Here is a 13,448-nt window from a genome sequence, read left to right as displayed (position 1 = left end):
GAAAAATTTTTGCACTGTAATTGTAGCTTATCACACGAAATAGACACTAAATATAGAAGCCGATATAAAGTCAACTAGTTCCTTTGGGAAGTACGCTTCGACTAAGATGTCCTTTCTTCAGCTTGACCAAGTAAAACACGAAGGATATTGTGAGGGAAAGGGGAGGCATAAAAGATCCAGGAGAAGAACAAAATAAAAATCGTGTGTGCAAAGGGCTATCGTACGTTCACTTTTCAATGAGTACATCCGAAAAAAAAATAATAACTGCGTAATTCGCATTGAAAACTTTTTGAAAACACACGAAGATGATTCCAGACTGTCGCAAAATGACTCAGCCGAGAGAGAATACGCAGTAATTTTTTTTTGTTTGTTTACCAGGCTCGATTAACATTAAAAAGATAAAATTCGATGGTAATTAAGGATATTTGGAAATAAATGAGCGAAGGGGGTAAGTTTCTAAAGAAACTGTGGTGCTACGTCAGTGGGGGTATCACAAGATAATTTCCAAGACACCGTGTGATCGAATTAGCCCCTTGCTCTGACGAAGGGCTAACGCTCGAAATGTCGCCTTAAGAATTCTTTACGTTTGAAGATAAGTTCTCCGAAACTATAGATACATCCCCAGTTATCAGTGACGTTATAAAATAAAATTTCATAATGCTGTTGATTATTGAAACACTGATTTGTTTTAATCCAGAGACCGTGAAATGGAAAAAAGTTCACCTTGATGGTCTCTGAGTTTTTATCAATTAATTCAACTGCACCGGGGCTGTTTTCCAAACTGCTCGGGTAATATGCTAGACGGAAAAGATGTGAATTCCATCCAAAGGATCTGAGTGGTCATGAAATCATGTCCCTTACAGTTACATCAACGGGGCAGTTTATCCCTAACGCCCGCTTGGATTTAGGATGTATGATCCAAGACAAAGCATCTCTGTTATATGACTTTCAAGGAACGATAGGGGCACCACTACCTTTGTAACCTCATGTGAGATATCTACCTACTGATCGTAGTCGACTGATCACGCCCTAAAGTTGACCTTAATCATCGCGCTTGGCGTTTCTGAGTTCAGAAAGTATTCGGTTAACTTCTGGCAATTTGACATTATGAAAGCAACCTCTTCGATAGAGGCTCAATTGCAGCCGCTTTCTGCGGGTATCCCAGTCTTCGAACCTCCCGGGAAAGAACTGTTTGGAAGAGAAAAGTCGGCTCATCTCCCGAACTGCGGCTAGTCAATTAGCCGAAGCCTATTGCTGATGTCGCAAAAATAACAAATAGAAACTTCCTTTTACGTCTATTACGCGCCCGTCACGTGCATAACTCGAGGGTATGTGGTCAGACTCTCCTAACAGCCGCTGGACTGTTCTCAACAAATTACTTTTTCTCAGTCATTGTGATCCAGTGCAGCACAGCAGAAAGTTATGCCACTACAAAAAGGAATTATTTTGCAAAGCTAAAAATAAATAAAGTACTAAAACGTTTATGAGATAGCATTTTATTACCTGGAATACTGTGAATAAATAGTAGAAAAACGTCGTTTCATTTATTCGCAAAAAATAAGTGTCTACTCGATCAGATTGTCCAAGCTGCAATTGTTGGAAGCCATGTGGGTTTAACCGCTTCGACTCCTAGAAGTGATCGACAGTTAACTTCTTTCAATAACATCCACGCATTCTCCAGGAAACAGGTTAGGAGAATACTCAAACCTATCATACTGATATAGTTTTTCTTGATCTAACACCAATTTCTCGTAACTAATCTACAAGGGAAATATGTCGCAGCCAAAGTGGAGAATTAACAATCAGATTTTAGGAGTTCAAGGGTTAAGTACTCGGAAGGAAGGGACGTTATGCACACCTCAAGTGGGTCAAACCAAGCCACTTTATGGTAATACTGGTCAAACTAGTCGCACCCCTTTAGAAAGGTGTTTAGGTCGTCTTGTCTTGTCCCCTCCCTTCCCCCAAAGTCTCTTAACCCTCAGACTAAATGATAAACGTGAAACTTCTCATAATATCCATACATTATCCAGCAAACAGGTAATGAGAATACTCAAACTTATCAGCTAGTTGTTATCCTGATCTACAACCAAATTCTCGTAACTTATCAACAAGGAAATGTGTAGCAGGTACACGGGAGAATTAACAATCAGATCTTGGGTATTAAAGGTTAACTACTATAGATCACACTCGTCTGTATTCTCGTCACCTGGTTAAAACATGCGAGATGGGCATCATTCCCACTTCAAGCAACCACTATTGCAGCTTGAAAAGATTGCATTCATCATAAATGGAAACGGTTTCTTGTAAAAGTAAGCATACTTAATATAAGCAAGATATCTGCACTATGGCTTTAAAAACAAGATAGGAATTTAAAAATAGTAAAAATGACATATGGTATAAATTTGGTTAACTCGCTAAAGTACATAATGTGTTCATATATAACCTAATCTAAAATAATCACCTACACTTGAAATATCTTTCAGTTTTCAAGTTAAATTTATAGTAGAATAAAATACAAAGTTAAATTGAATATTGTTTGAAGAATCAGACGACCAAGAAAAAAAATTAACTTTAAAACACATCAACTTTTAACAGCTTGGCTGCCGCGATTCTCATCAACAATTGTAATGAACCAATCGAACACAAGACACTCCGTTCACAATACATCCTATAAAAACTGAAATAATGTGGAAGAGCTAGCTTATCCAATACAGGTTTGTAAGAAAAAAAAATAAAAAATGGCTGAAAAAATGAAACACTTTCACCAAAGGCTGACATAAATAAATAGACTTAGAGTGAGACTTTGGGGTAAATAAGCCACATAAGCATCCTTAATAGAAAAATAAAATAAAAAAAGAGGGAAAAGGTCCTTAAAGTTCACCTTTCAGAAACCAACACGCTTTTTAATAAGTCTTACGTCTTTGGTAATGTGAACAGAGCTTATGAAAACTTTATCCGCACAAGAATTCCTTTTATGAATTTCCAACCAAACCAACAGTCTCCCCAATGTAAAATGCAAGGATAGAGCTAAATGTTAGTTAAGTTATAAGTAGAAATGTTTTTTTAAAAGCAACAATTATCCACATATACAACCAATTAATCACAATACCTATCTACTATTACACATCGTGTGTCATCAACATCAGCAATAAACCCACTCTTCGGTGTAATTAACTAATATACATATATATATACAGAGGATATTAAATGGCAGCTTGGGGATACGAATTTTATCTTCTCGTGCTGAAAGTATCTCTCACTCGTTCGCTGCGCTCACGAGTGAGAGATACTTTCAGTACGAGAAGATAAAATTCGTATCCTCAAGCGGCCATGTAATGTTCTGTTTATTATATAGATACTGATGAAACTTCCACAAGACAACTTTTTTTATTCATTTTCGAAACAGCAATTGGGTAATTATGTTGGTAACCATGGCCACACCAATATCCTCACACGTGAAAGATAAAAATAGTATCTTCACTGCGCGCGGTGAAGATATGATTTTTTTGTTAAAGGAGAAATCCTGGTATTTCATCAGTATCTATATAATAAGTATATATATTTTTTAAGTTGATGAATTGATTCTGGCTGAGATATACGAACAACGTCAAAGGACAAGCTTATTGCTAAAACGCATTGTGTAAAAAGAAAGTTTGTTGTCGATACCCGTCACTCACAGAGGCGGGCTTACTCAGCAGGAAGGGGATGGGAAACTGGGCCCCCTTCTTTCCCCTCTCATTTTCAAACGAAAACCGAGATACACACTTGGTTTGTCGAAAATACGTTCGATAAAACCGCTGAGCGCCTTATTAAGAAAGGTCTGGATTCTTCACCAACCTGCGAGAAATGAGAGTATAATATCGGCGCTTAACTTCAATCTCAATACTCGCCCCTGGCTGCAGAACTGTGGACACAATTGCAATGCTTAGCATAACGCACCAGGGCTTCGAAGGTGAACTTGACTGACCCCGGGGCCGTGGCCAGGAATTAAGTGTCTGGTAACAATCGCCTATTAAAAAAGCAGTTATACAAGTGTCTTGATGATTTCCCTATTTGACTGGAAAAATCTCCACGAACAAAAAGTTTTTAAGGCTTGGAATTATTCTCTAATATTTTACAAAGAAATGAAGGCTCCACATTTCTTACCTACATTCCCAGACACATTTGTTGGGACACTTATTGCTTTCCGTGACCCTCTCAGTGTTGGTCTGCAAAATGGCATGGAGACGTTGGATGGGGGGAGAAGGTGAAAGAACCTTGGAGTCTTTGTTAGGGAGAAGTGTCCCCACTAATTATGTCTGGGAGTGAAGATAAGTGAGGGATGAAGTCCCAGTTAACTATGAGCGAAAAGACTGAGGGCTGAAACAGCGCAAACCAGTGAGTAATCTCTCTAACTGTACCTGTGCCATTTACAGCTGTACCAATACATTAGTAACCAATATGGACTTCTCGCTTAAAATGTATGATTGCAAAGGATAATACACACTACAGTACTTTCAAAAGACCAGAAAACTGTGATCAAATTTTGCTGACCACAACAGTTTCATTCTCGAATGACTAAACACACGAAACACTAGTTCAAAAGGCGTGGCATACACAGAAAGCACTTGAAAAAGGTTTTCTTAAATTGTTTCACATCTAAACAAACCCGCTTGCTTGCCATATACGTAACGGTTTGACCTGTTAACAGCCCAAACTTGTCATTTGAAACTGCACACATTTTCAAGCTAATGATTTTCCAGTGTTTCTGTGTGGTGTAGTATCTTAACGAACTGTTGCTGTATTTACTTTGCCGTGATGGCACTTTTTAACCTCTTAACACAAGATTCCAGAGTACTACTTCTGTCTCTATGCGAACTGATGTGAAGATCCAGATCCAGTTGTTCAGCAAAACGTCTCTGGCACACCCAGCACCTAAATGGTAACATTTCGTCCTCTTCTATGATCATCGGTTCTTCTGCACCACCCCGCGGACGTTCAGTTGTGTGTGCGTTCTGATGAAGTATGTAATGATCGTACAGTTTTGAGAGAGTGGGGCATGTCATTTCACAGTATGAACATTTGTAGCGTTTTTCCTTGGCGTGGCTTTTCATATGAACAGCAAGCGTTGACTGTGTTCTATAGCAATTCTCGCACTGCGTGCATTTAAATGGCCTTTGACCGGTGTGGATTCTCACGTGCCCAGCCAGTTCTGTGGTGGAGACAAATGCTATTCCACACTGGCTACATTTGAAGGGTTTGTTAACAATCTTCATTAGCTTATCCATATCAAGATCGGGCTCGGCGCTGTTCAATTTTCCACTGTCTTCGGCGGAGGCCACTTTGTCGTTGGTTATGGCAATCTGTGCCATCTTAAGCCCTTGTCCTAAATTCAATGTCTGGTCAGAAATAACGCCTTGCACTGAAGGATGTCCGTTTCTATGAGCGACTTGTTCTTTATGAGCCCCTGAGCCAGGCAACTCAGCTGTATGGTCGACACCATTACGCAGGATGGAATTATGAAGTTTTTCATGAATAGCAAGTTCAGAGGAGGTTCCAAAAGCCATCACACAAAGGTGACACTTGTGGGGTAGGTCGATCAGGTGGAATTTCTTATGAGTGGTCAGGTCTGCCATTCGTTTGAAGGACATTTCACATTTAGAGCAAGAAAAGGGTCTGTCACCAATATGACTCCTTCTGTGGACGCCAAGTTCAGATGCAGTCTTGAACTGCTTGGTACAATGGGTGCACTTGTACGGTTTCTCACCCGTGTGGGTCCTGCAGTGAACGACCAGTTCTGATGTGGTCTTAAAGCACTTTTCGCAACTAGTACACTTGAAAGGCTTTTCTCCAGTGTGTATTCTTTGATGCACCACAAGTTCGGACTTCCTACCGTAAGATTTGTTACACTGGACGCACTTGAATGGTCTTTCTCCCGTGTGAATTACCCAATGCTGGAAGAGTTTGGACTTGAAGGCAAAAGACTTATCACACTGTGAACATTTGTAAAGTTTTTTACCTCCGTGTGTCTCGGTGTGAGCTGTTAGTTCCGCTGAGGTCCTAAACGACATTGAACATGATGAACAATCGAAAGGCTTTGCAATAGAGTGAATTTTGGAGTGGGCTTCAAGGTGTTGTTTCGTTTTAAATGACTTATCACAAATGGTGCACTTGATGGGCTCCACGACAGCATGAGTGTTCTGGTGCTTTTCCTGTTCAGCTTGGGTCTTGAAGCTTTTTTCGCACTGTCTGCATTTGAAGGGTCTCTCTTTGCAGTTGTTTCGTTCATGGATGGTGAGATCGGCCTGCCTAAAGAAACCCCTGTCGCACTTAGCACATCGGAAGGGTCTTTGACCTGAGGTAACCTTGTTGTGCAAACCAAGCTCCGACGCTGTTCTGAACGACTTGTCGCAATGGAGACATTTATACGGCCTTTCACCAGTGTGAAACCTATCGTGAACAACAAGCTCTGATTTGGTTTTGAACGCCTTCTCGCATTTTAAACAACGAAAAGGTCTTTCCCCAGTGTGAACCCGCTGATGAACCACAAGTTCTGACTCTCTCTTGTAGGTCTTGTCGCAATTAGGGCACTTGTACGGTCTCTCTCCACTATGGGTTATCTCGTGAAGTAGTAGTTTAGACCTGTACAAGAAAGCCTTCTCACAATGCGCACATTGGTAATAATGTACTTTACCAGAACCTTTTTTGCTGGGCTGTGCTGAGGACTGAGCATTATGCATTTGTGAACGTGGACTTCGACTGCCGCAACCGCTTGCTGAGGGCTCAGGGGATCCGTCCATAAACAGAATTCACTTCACTTGGTCACAATTCCTGGAAAGAAAAGTGATGAAGCGTGTAAGAGAGGCTCAAAATTAATTTCACACGAAAATGTCAAGTTAATTATTTATTAGAGACAATATCTGTAGATGAGGATGGAAATATTGTGAAGGAGGGATTTGAAGTAAATTTTTAAGGTTATTTGGCTTGAGTTTGTACTGTGTACTGTGACGAAATGTAAAGAGGCTACAACCTGTGACAAATTATGCAGTTGAGCTAACTCAACTGAGCTAACTCTAAAAATATGTTTAATAGTTTTCAGTACTAAGTTTGGCTGCATGTACATATGCTAGCTGTAGCAGTGGATAAGACTATGGCTGCACTCAAATAATACTCAAGGAAAACTGTGTAGTAGTCTCTATGTGTACACCAGTGTAAGAGTTGAGCAAATTGTCGATACAATGACTAAGCATAAAAAAAGCTCTGCACTTGACCCATGTGACCTATTCAATTGGAGCTCACCCCATTTTCAGTAATAACTAGGAGTAAAACCACTGTATGGGATGCCCTCCTCCCCATGGGAAGCCAGTGCATCACAACTTACCCCCCCCCCCTTTCTCCAACATTTTATCAGGTTTTCCTGACAGTTTTCTGCTATCGCTACATTGTATATACTCCTTAGGGGAGAAAGTTACTGCGTGAGTAAAGTGTCTCGCCAAAGAATAAAAAAACAAAAACAAAATAAAATGACCCACCCAAATCCTGAACCTCTTCACCAAGAGTCCAGCACACCTACCATAAGACCATCATGTCTTCTGCAATAACCATAGGAGTTCTCATGATTTGTAGGGTATGAGGGGTTCTTGCAGATTGAGGATTGCCAATTTTTGATCAAGGGGAAGAGAGGGACTTCATGAAAAATTTTTGTAGAGATACCATCAACAGCAATAACTGAAGTGATGGAACTTAAAGAGCTGAAAGTGGGTAAGGCATCTTTCATACATGGAAAAGCTGAGTACAGATATTTCATACTCAAACTTAGGTAAGAGATATCTAATACAAGCTGCATTGTGATGTTGATTGCACATATTTGTATCTACGATCAGCACCAAAATTGTTGACACATTGATCTTTTCAATACCCCATTACTTTAATTTCATCTCTTTAGCCTTCATTCAGTTAACCTATTCACCCCCCCCCCCCCCCAAAAAAAAGAAAAAACAATGTTGTATCATGATTCCATAAACTTTTAGCCAACATTGAAAGGAGGACGGGGGTATTGTTAATGATTTACATGTAGAGTGTGGTAGAAACAGGAGTGTCATTCTACAATTAAATAGAACTCTTCAACCATGTTATGTCAACTACTGGCTGCCATATAAAAATATAGTGTATGTGAGGTCTACTATAGAGCTTCAAGAAAGAAAAAATTTGACGTAGTTGAAATTAATAATTCTACCAGGTTTGACTTAAGATATTACAACCATTTTCACTCAACATATCTAAGACTGATTTTGTGTCTTAAGTAAACAATACTCCTATTTATTCCTAGAAATAGACTCTAACCTTTTCCATCTTAACCCTTTCAACCTCAGGAGCAACCAACAAAAGATTTCTCCTTACAACATCGATAAATTTTCAAGCAGAAAGGTACGGAGAAGAAAGAAAACTAGTTAACAACAAGAGGATATTGGACAGTTTAAATTATGTTAAATTGTTAGAGCTAAAATTACAGCTGATGGTGAGAACATTTAATATTTACATCTAAGGAGTGAAAGTTCTAGGCAAGACAATAAAAGTGAATAAAGGCTGATATTTTCTAAAGAAACTGTTTGGGGCTGCATCGGTGCGGGTAACGAAATAATTTGGATAATTATATCAACAAAGTTGAAATGGTAAATTGGCCACCGTAACGATTACAGAAGCTGACATTTCAAGCATTAGCCCTTCGTTCGTTGCTCCGACGAAGGGCTAACGCTCAAAACGTCAGCTTTTGTAATCGTTACGGTGGCCAATTTACCATTTCAACTTTGTTGATATATCCAAATTAAGACAATAAAAGAACTACTGTGCATCATGAATATTTAGTTGGGTTTAAAATTTGGAAGATATAAGATTTTCCACAACCCAAAAATTTAAGTTCACAAAATCCTGCATCATAACATACCAAAACATTTACTACCTAAAGTTCAACATCAACTTACCCCATGTAAGTCATGTGCCACTTTTTATTTTTCTCATCTAACTTCACTCAAAATACCCATCTGAATGCCATCAAGGATCCAGCTACCCTCTTAAAAAAAACTCATTAGGCAAACACATTTGGAAATAAAAGCTTTTCCTTCCTCAGTAATCTTAAACCATAAAATTTGTTTCTACAATGCACAAAAAATCACTGATTCACAGAATATCAATTTAATTGTATGTGAAGTTGTACTCTGATTTAGCAAGAACTTGAAATATAGGAGACTGGAGGAACATTCCTAATTTTGAAAAGCTCTTTTAATCAAGAGTTATTAGCTCATTACAAATAGTTAAGCTTGAGGTTTGGTGACTAAAGAAACAGTGGATTTAGGCAACAATTATGAATTGGGGAGGAATAATCACTACTAATACCACTGAACCCATGCTTACCAAGGGGGGTGGCGGAAAGGGAGAAATAGTTTGATAAATACACAGACCTCTCTCGCAAGCCAGTAGACAAGAAAAATAATGCAAATATTCTTATGTTACAAGGCATTTTAAATTGGCTAATGAGACTGTCTCACAACAGAATAAAAAATCCTGACCTCTGCACAAACATGACTCTGCTTTTGCTTAGTAGTAACTCGAGAAAGAGCTAGAAAGGAATGTAACTCATTAATGCTTGCTGGAAAACATTGTGAGCAAATTCTTCTGAGGAGAAAGGCTAGTCCCCATAGTTTTCTTATGTGAGACAATTATGAGAGTAATGACTGGACGACATTCAACACTACAACAGTTAATACAAATCAAACGCAACGAATATATAAAATTCATATATCTGAACTGCAGTTATAGAAACGTATTTGTGCACGATCCTCTTAGTAAAGAGCACTATTTAAGCAATAGTGAAAATAAGACCTGAAAAAATTCAGGCCTGTATGGGATTCGAACCAATGAGCTTTGCAATACTAGTGCAGCACTCTACCAATTGAGCTAACAAGCCAACCTGTTCCCAGTTGGCTTGATAGCTCAATTGGTAGAGCACTGCACTTGTATCGCAAAGGTCATTATAACATAGCTTGTAAATTTGTGCAATCAAATTTAATAGCACGAGCATGCTTCAATTTTCCATTGTGCACACTGGTGACATGAGCAAACAAATGCCTTGCAAAAAATTTTTTTTCTCACGAGTGACTGAGGTATTTTTCATTAAAAAATGGGAAAAACTTCTGCAAAAAAGTTAAACTAGACATAGCAACAAGTGAACAAGCCAATGAAGATCTGCCTACTTTCTCTTTGGGAATGGATCTTTTAACTCCAGAGAAAGAACCCAGAGAAAGGGAAAACTAAGCAGTCAATGGTTTCATCTCGTTTCAGAACTCTAACTTCATTTCCACGCATGAATTCACCTGTCAGTTTTTGACCAATCTGAGACAAGATCATTGAAGCATGGCGAAATACTTTTCCAAAACAAAATAAACAATGCATTAAAGCGTAGGAGAGGGAATTTCTGCTCTTTATACATAAACTACAGCGTTGAAAATGTTATAAAACAATTGGTTCATACGTCAGCTGTGCGTTCATCAAGTAGCTCGAGTTGTTCTCAGCTACGCCTTAAGCAACTCTAACGCATCTTTCATGCTCTCTAAACTTCCCACGTGCTTTATATCTCGATGAATGCATGCTGACGTATGAACCAATTGTTAAGTGGTTCAAATCTTGTACAGGCCTGATTTTCACTATTGCTTAAATAGTGCTCTTTACTGCGAGGATCATGCACAAATAAGTTAATACAAAGTTACTTCATTGGTGACCAACTTGAATAGTTAATTATCCAAAATTCCTATTCACTAAGAACTAATTTTACAGTGGAGCACACTAAACATCTATGCAAATTTCTGAATCACAACATATTGCAATCATGTTTGAATCAGGGAAACTCTCCCTCGAAGTTGAAATATATACAAACAGTTCAGTCTCAATCACCAACTTTTTATCAAGGGTCTCCGTATTTCAGCCAGTATTGGATTAATGTATAGATTTTGTCAAGCCTAAAAGCGGAGCTCCCAAGTTCGTAATATTAATGATAACATAAAAGATGTGCATTTGCCAAGACTCCCCTGAGACACCCCCCTTTGTTTTGATAGTCTCCCCTACCCTACCCATGCAATCTGAAGGCACATATGTATGTACATACGCTCTGTCAGTCACATGACAACCAAATGAAAAGAGGTTGACCATATTCCATGGGTATGGGGCTCTGCCCCACGCACGCTTCGCACATGTGGGAGCCCTGTCATAACAAAAGATTCACTTGATGGCCAAATAAGTCACATGAACCCTGCATTGTTTACTTTCACAATGAGTACTGTCACATGCATCCTGTCTGCCAGACATAGTTCAAAAAGGAAAATAATATTACAATCTCAGTTGCTGAATACAAAAAGATGCTTCAAATACATTGTATTTGTCAAAAGCATGTGTTAAAGAAAAAGGCCAGTCTCTTAAAAGGAGCCTGTTGCAAACTTTAATGCTAGGTATCATAGAGCTTGTTAACCACTAATGAAGCAATTTTTATCGAACAATTCTGTTTGGCCCACTTGATCAATATTCCTAAAGAGTAGTCACTTTCAGATGAAATTTTCCTTCAAATCAAACAAAAAAATTCTGATGGAAGTGAATTAATCGATTTTCTGGCCAACAAGTTTTGAATGATCATAAGAGTCTGAGGTCATGTAATAAACATTCTTTCCACTGTGGGGAAAATCAGGTCAAAACCAACTTCAATATGTGGAGATTGAAAAAGAGGAATGTTAATTTTTCTAGTGGTCACAAAACACGGGAAGTTACAAGTAGAAAATATTTTAAATGTTGATTTCTTTCAGTAGAAAGTGCTCAGTATCTAACATTATATTTTTCAAACCCATTTGACTGCAGGTATAAAACTTATGCCCACATGCCTCTCTTCGGCTTTGATACAGATCAAGGCAAATTCATTATTTGTGAACTCTGACCATGACTAGCTGAAAGAACTACAAAGAATTACTATACAGCCTATATGATGTAACCTTGAAAAAAAAGGACATACACAACTTTGACAAGTATTAGAGTTTGGTGAGAAATCCCTCTAAAAATTACATAATCCAAAAGAATCTTCACTCATCCAATCAAGGCAAGATTACATCATCGCAAACTAATTTGAACAGGTTGATTACATTTTTGAGGAACAATACGATCAAAACATACAATTGAGCGATATCACGCGCTGGCACTGACGCACCGATAAATTTTCAATAAATGCGTGATTTGTGATGTTCTGAACAAGACAAGCGGCAGTTATTGGAAGTGCGACATATGTAATAGCGAAGGTCACGTACACGGTATGCTAAGTTATCAAAAGCGATGCTAGACATTAAAACTATGCATGTATACCTCATAACTACAGCGATTATCTACGAACCTAATTTGAGTGCCTCGTTACCAAATGTTAAATTGCAAATCGCTGTAAGACGATGAGCTGCGCTACCGAAGACCGAAGCTTTGGCCAATCGACTCGTTCGCGCTACATGTATCGATTTTCCTTGTCTCGGCTGGGAGTTTCCAAATACCGACACATTGGCGAACTCGACCATGCAGAAAAAGCATATTTCAAAGAATGTGAGCGCGATTAATCGAAAAGCTTGAAGATATATCGATACTAAACTCACCTTTACAGCATTTTCTCATAAGGATGTCCTCATTCAGTCTCTCTTGGTTACTCTGAAGTCCACTTTGAAGAAACTTGAGAAGAAATAACTTGGCATCACTCGGCATTAAAGTCTTGAAATCGAGGCTAGGACACAGTTCAGTGGTTTCTTCACTGGGGAGGGGTGAGGGGTATACTGCATAAGCAGGCAGATATATTTCATGAAAACAGGAATTCCGTGTAATTTTCTGTTACTATAGTAAAGAAAACTGTTCGTTATAGCAGGCTCTTCAGTGACTAAAGGACGAATTGTTTACAACTTATTTATGCAATGACGAACAGAGTTAAGTTGGTGGCGCACAGAGATGAAGTACGGTCACGTTCGAAACACTATGGACCTTAATTACTTCGGTCATGCTCACGTTTCACACGAGAACACTAGCCACAGTGAAGGTAAAGCGGAAAACTCAATGCACGGCCGTGTTATTTCATGTTACGTATTTTTAGAGTGCAGAGAAAAGAACAGATCAACTGAATAACAACGGTAAAAAATTTCAGCTTGTGAGACCCGGTGAGACGAGAACTTTGGCGAGGACCCAAGCGAGAGAGCAGATTCGTGGGGACTTTCGGGCACGTGACTTTTTCTCAACTACTTTTCCGTGAGCTTTAATCGTTTAAAATAAAGGGGTATAGTTCCCAAAGAAACTGTGGTGCTGTGTCGGTGGGAGTAACAAGGTAATTTGGTTTTATCAACTGAGTTGATAATGTAAATTAGCCACCGTAAAGAGTTTAAAGCGTTTAAGAGTTTGGAGCGCTTAACCTT

The 13,448-nt window shown here is 38.9% G+C and overlaps 1 protein-coding gene across 2 annotated transcripts; it reads right to left on the bottom strand.

Moving 5' to 3' along the window:
• Positions 1 to 1,480: 1,480 nt before the first annotated feature.
• Positions 1,481 to 12,920, bottom strand: LOC111335533 (uncharacterized). Of its 2 annotated transcripts, none has more exons than XM_022941468.2 (2): positions 12,648 to 12,920; positions 1,481 to 6,810 (listed from the first exon to the last, which is right to left on the bottom strand). In XM_022941468.2, exon 2 carries the CDS (start codon positions 6,777 to 6,779, stop codon positions 4,785 to 4,787), a length of 1,995 nt encoding a protein of 664 aa, XP_022797203.1. In that variant the 5' UTR covers positions 6,780 to 6,810; positions 12,648 to 12,920; the 3' UTR covers positions 1,481 to 4,784. The 2 variants fall into 2 exon arrangements, with proteins under 2 accessions (XP_022797203.1, XP_088602244.1); XM_088746118.1 differs by lacking the exon at positions 12,648 to 12,920 and adding an exon at positions 12,401 to 12,549.
• Between the last annotated feature and the right edge of the window lie 528 nt (positions 12,921 to 13,448).

Source organism: Stylophora pistillata, chromosome 1, assembly GCF_964205215.1.
Source record: "Stylophora pistillata chromosome 1, jaStyPist1.2, whole genome shotgun sequence".
NCBI classification, from domain to species: domain Eukaryota; kingdom Metazoa; phylum Cnidaria; class Anthozoa; order Scleractinia; family Pocilloporidae; genus Stylophora; species Stylophora pistillata.
Note: the sequence above shows the minus strand (reverse complement) of the source record. Positions and strands in the feature narration are given on the sequence as shown.

Bases quoted from the DNA above. Each gene is read 5' to 3' on its own strand.
- LOC111335533 (XM_022941468.2), bottom strand. From the start codon at position 6,779: ATGGACGGATCCCCTGAGCCCTCAGCAAGCGGTTGCGGCAGTCGAAGT.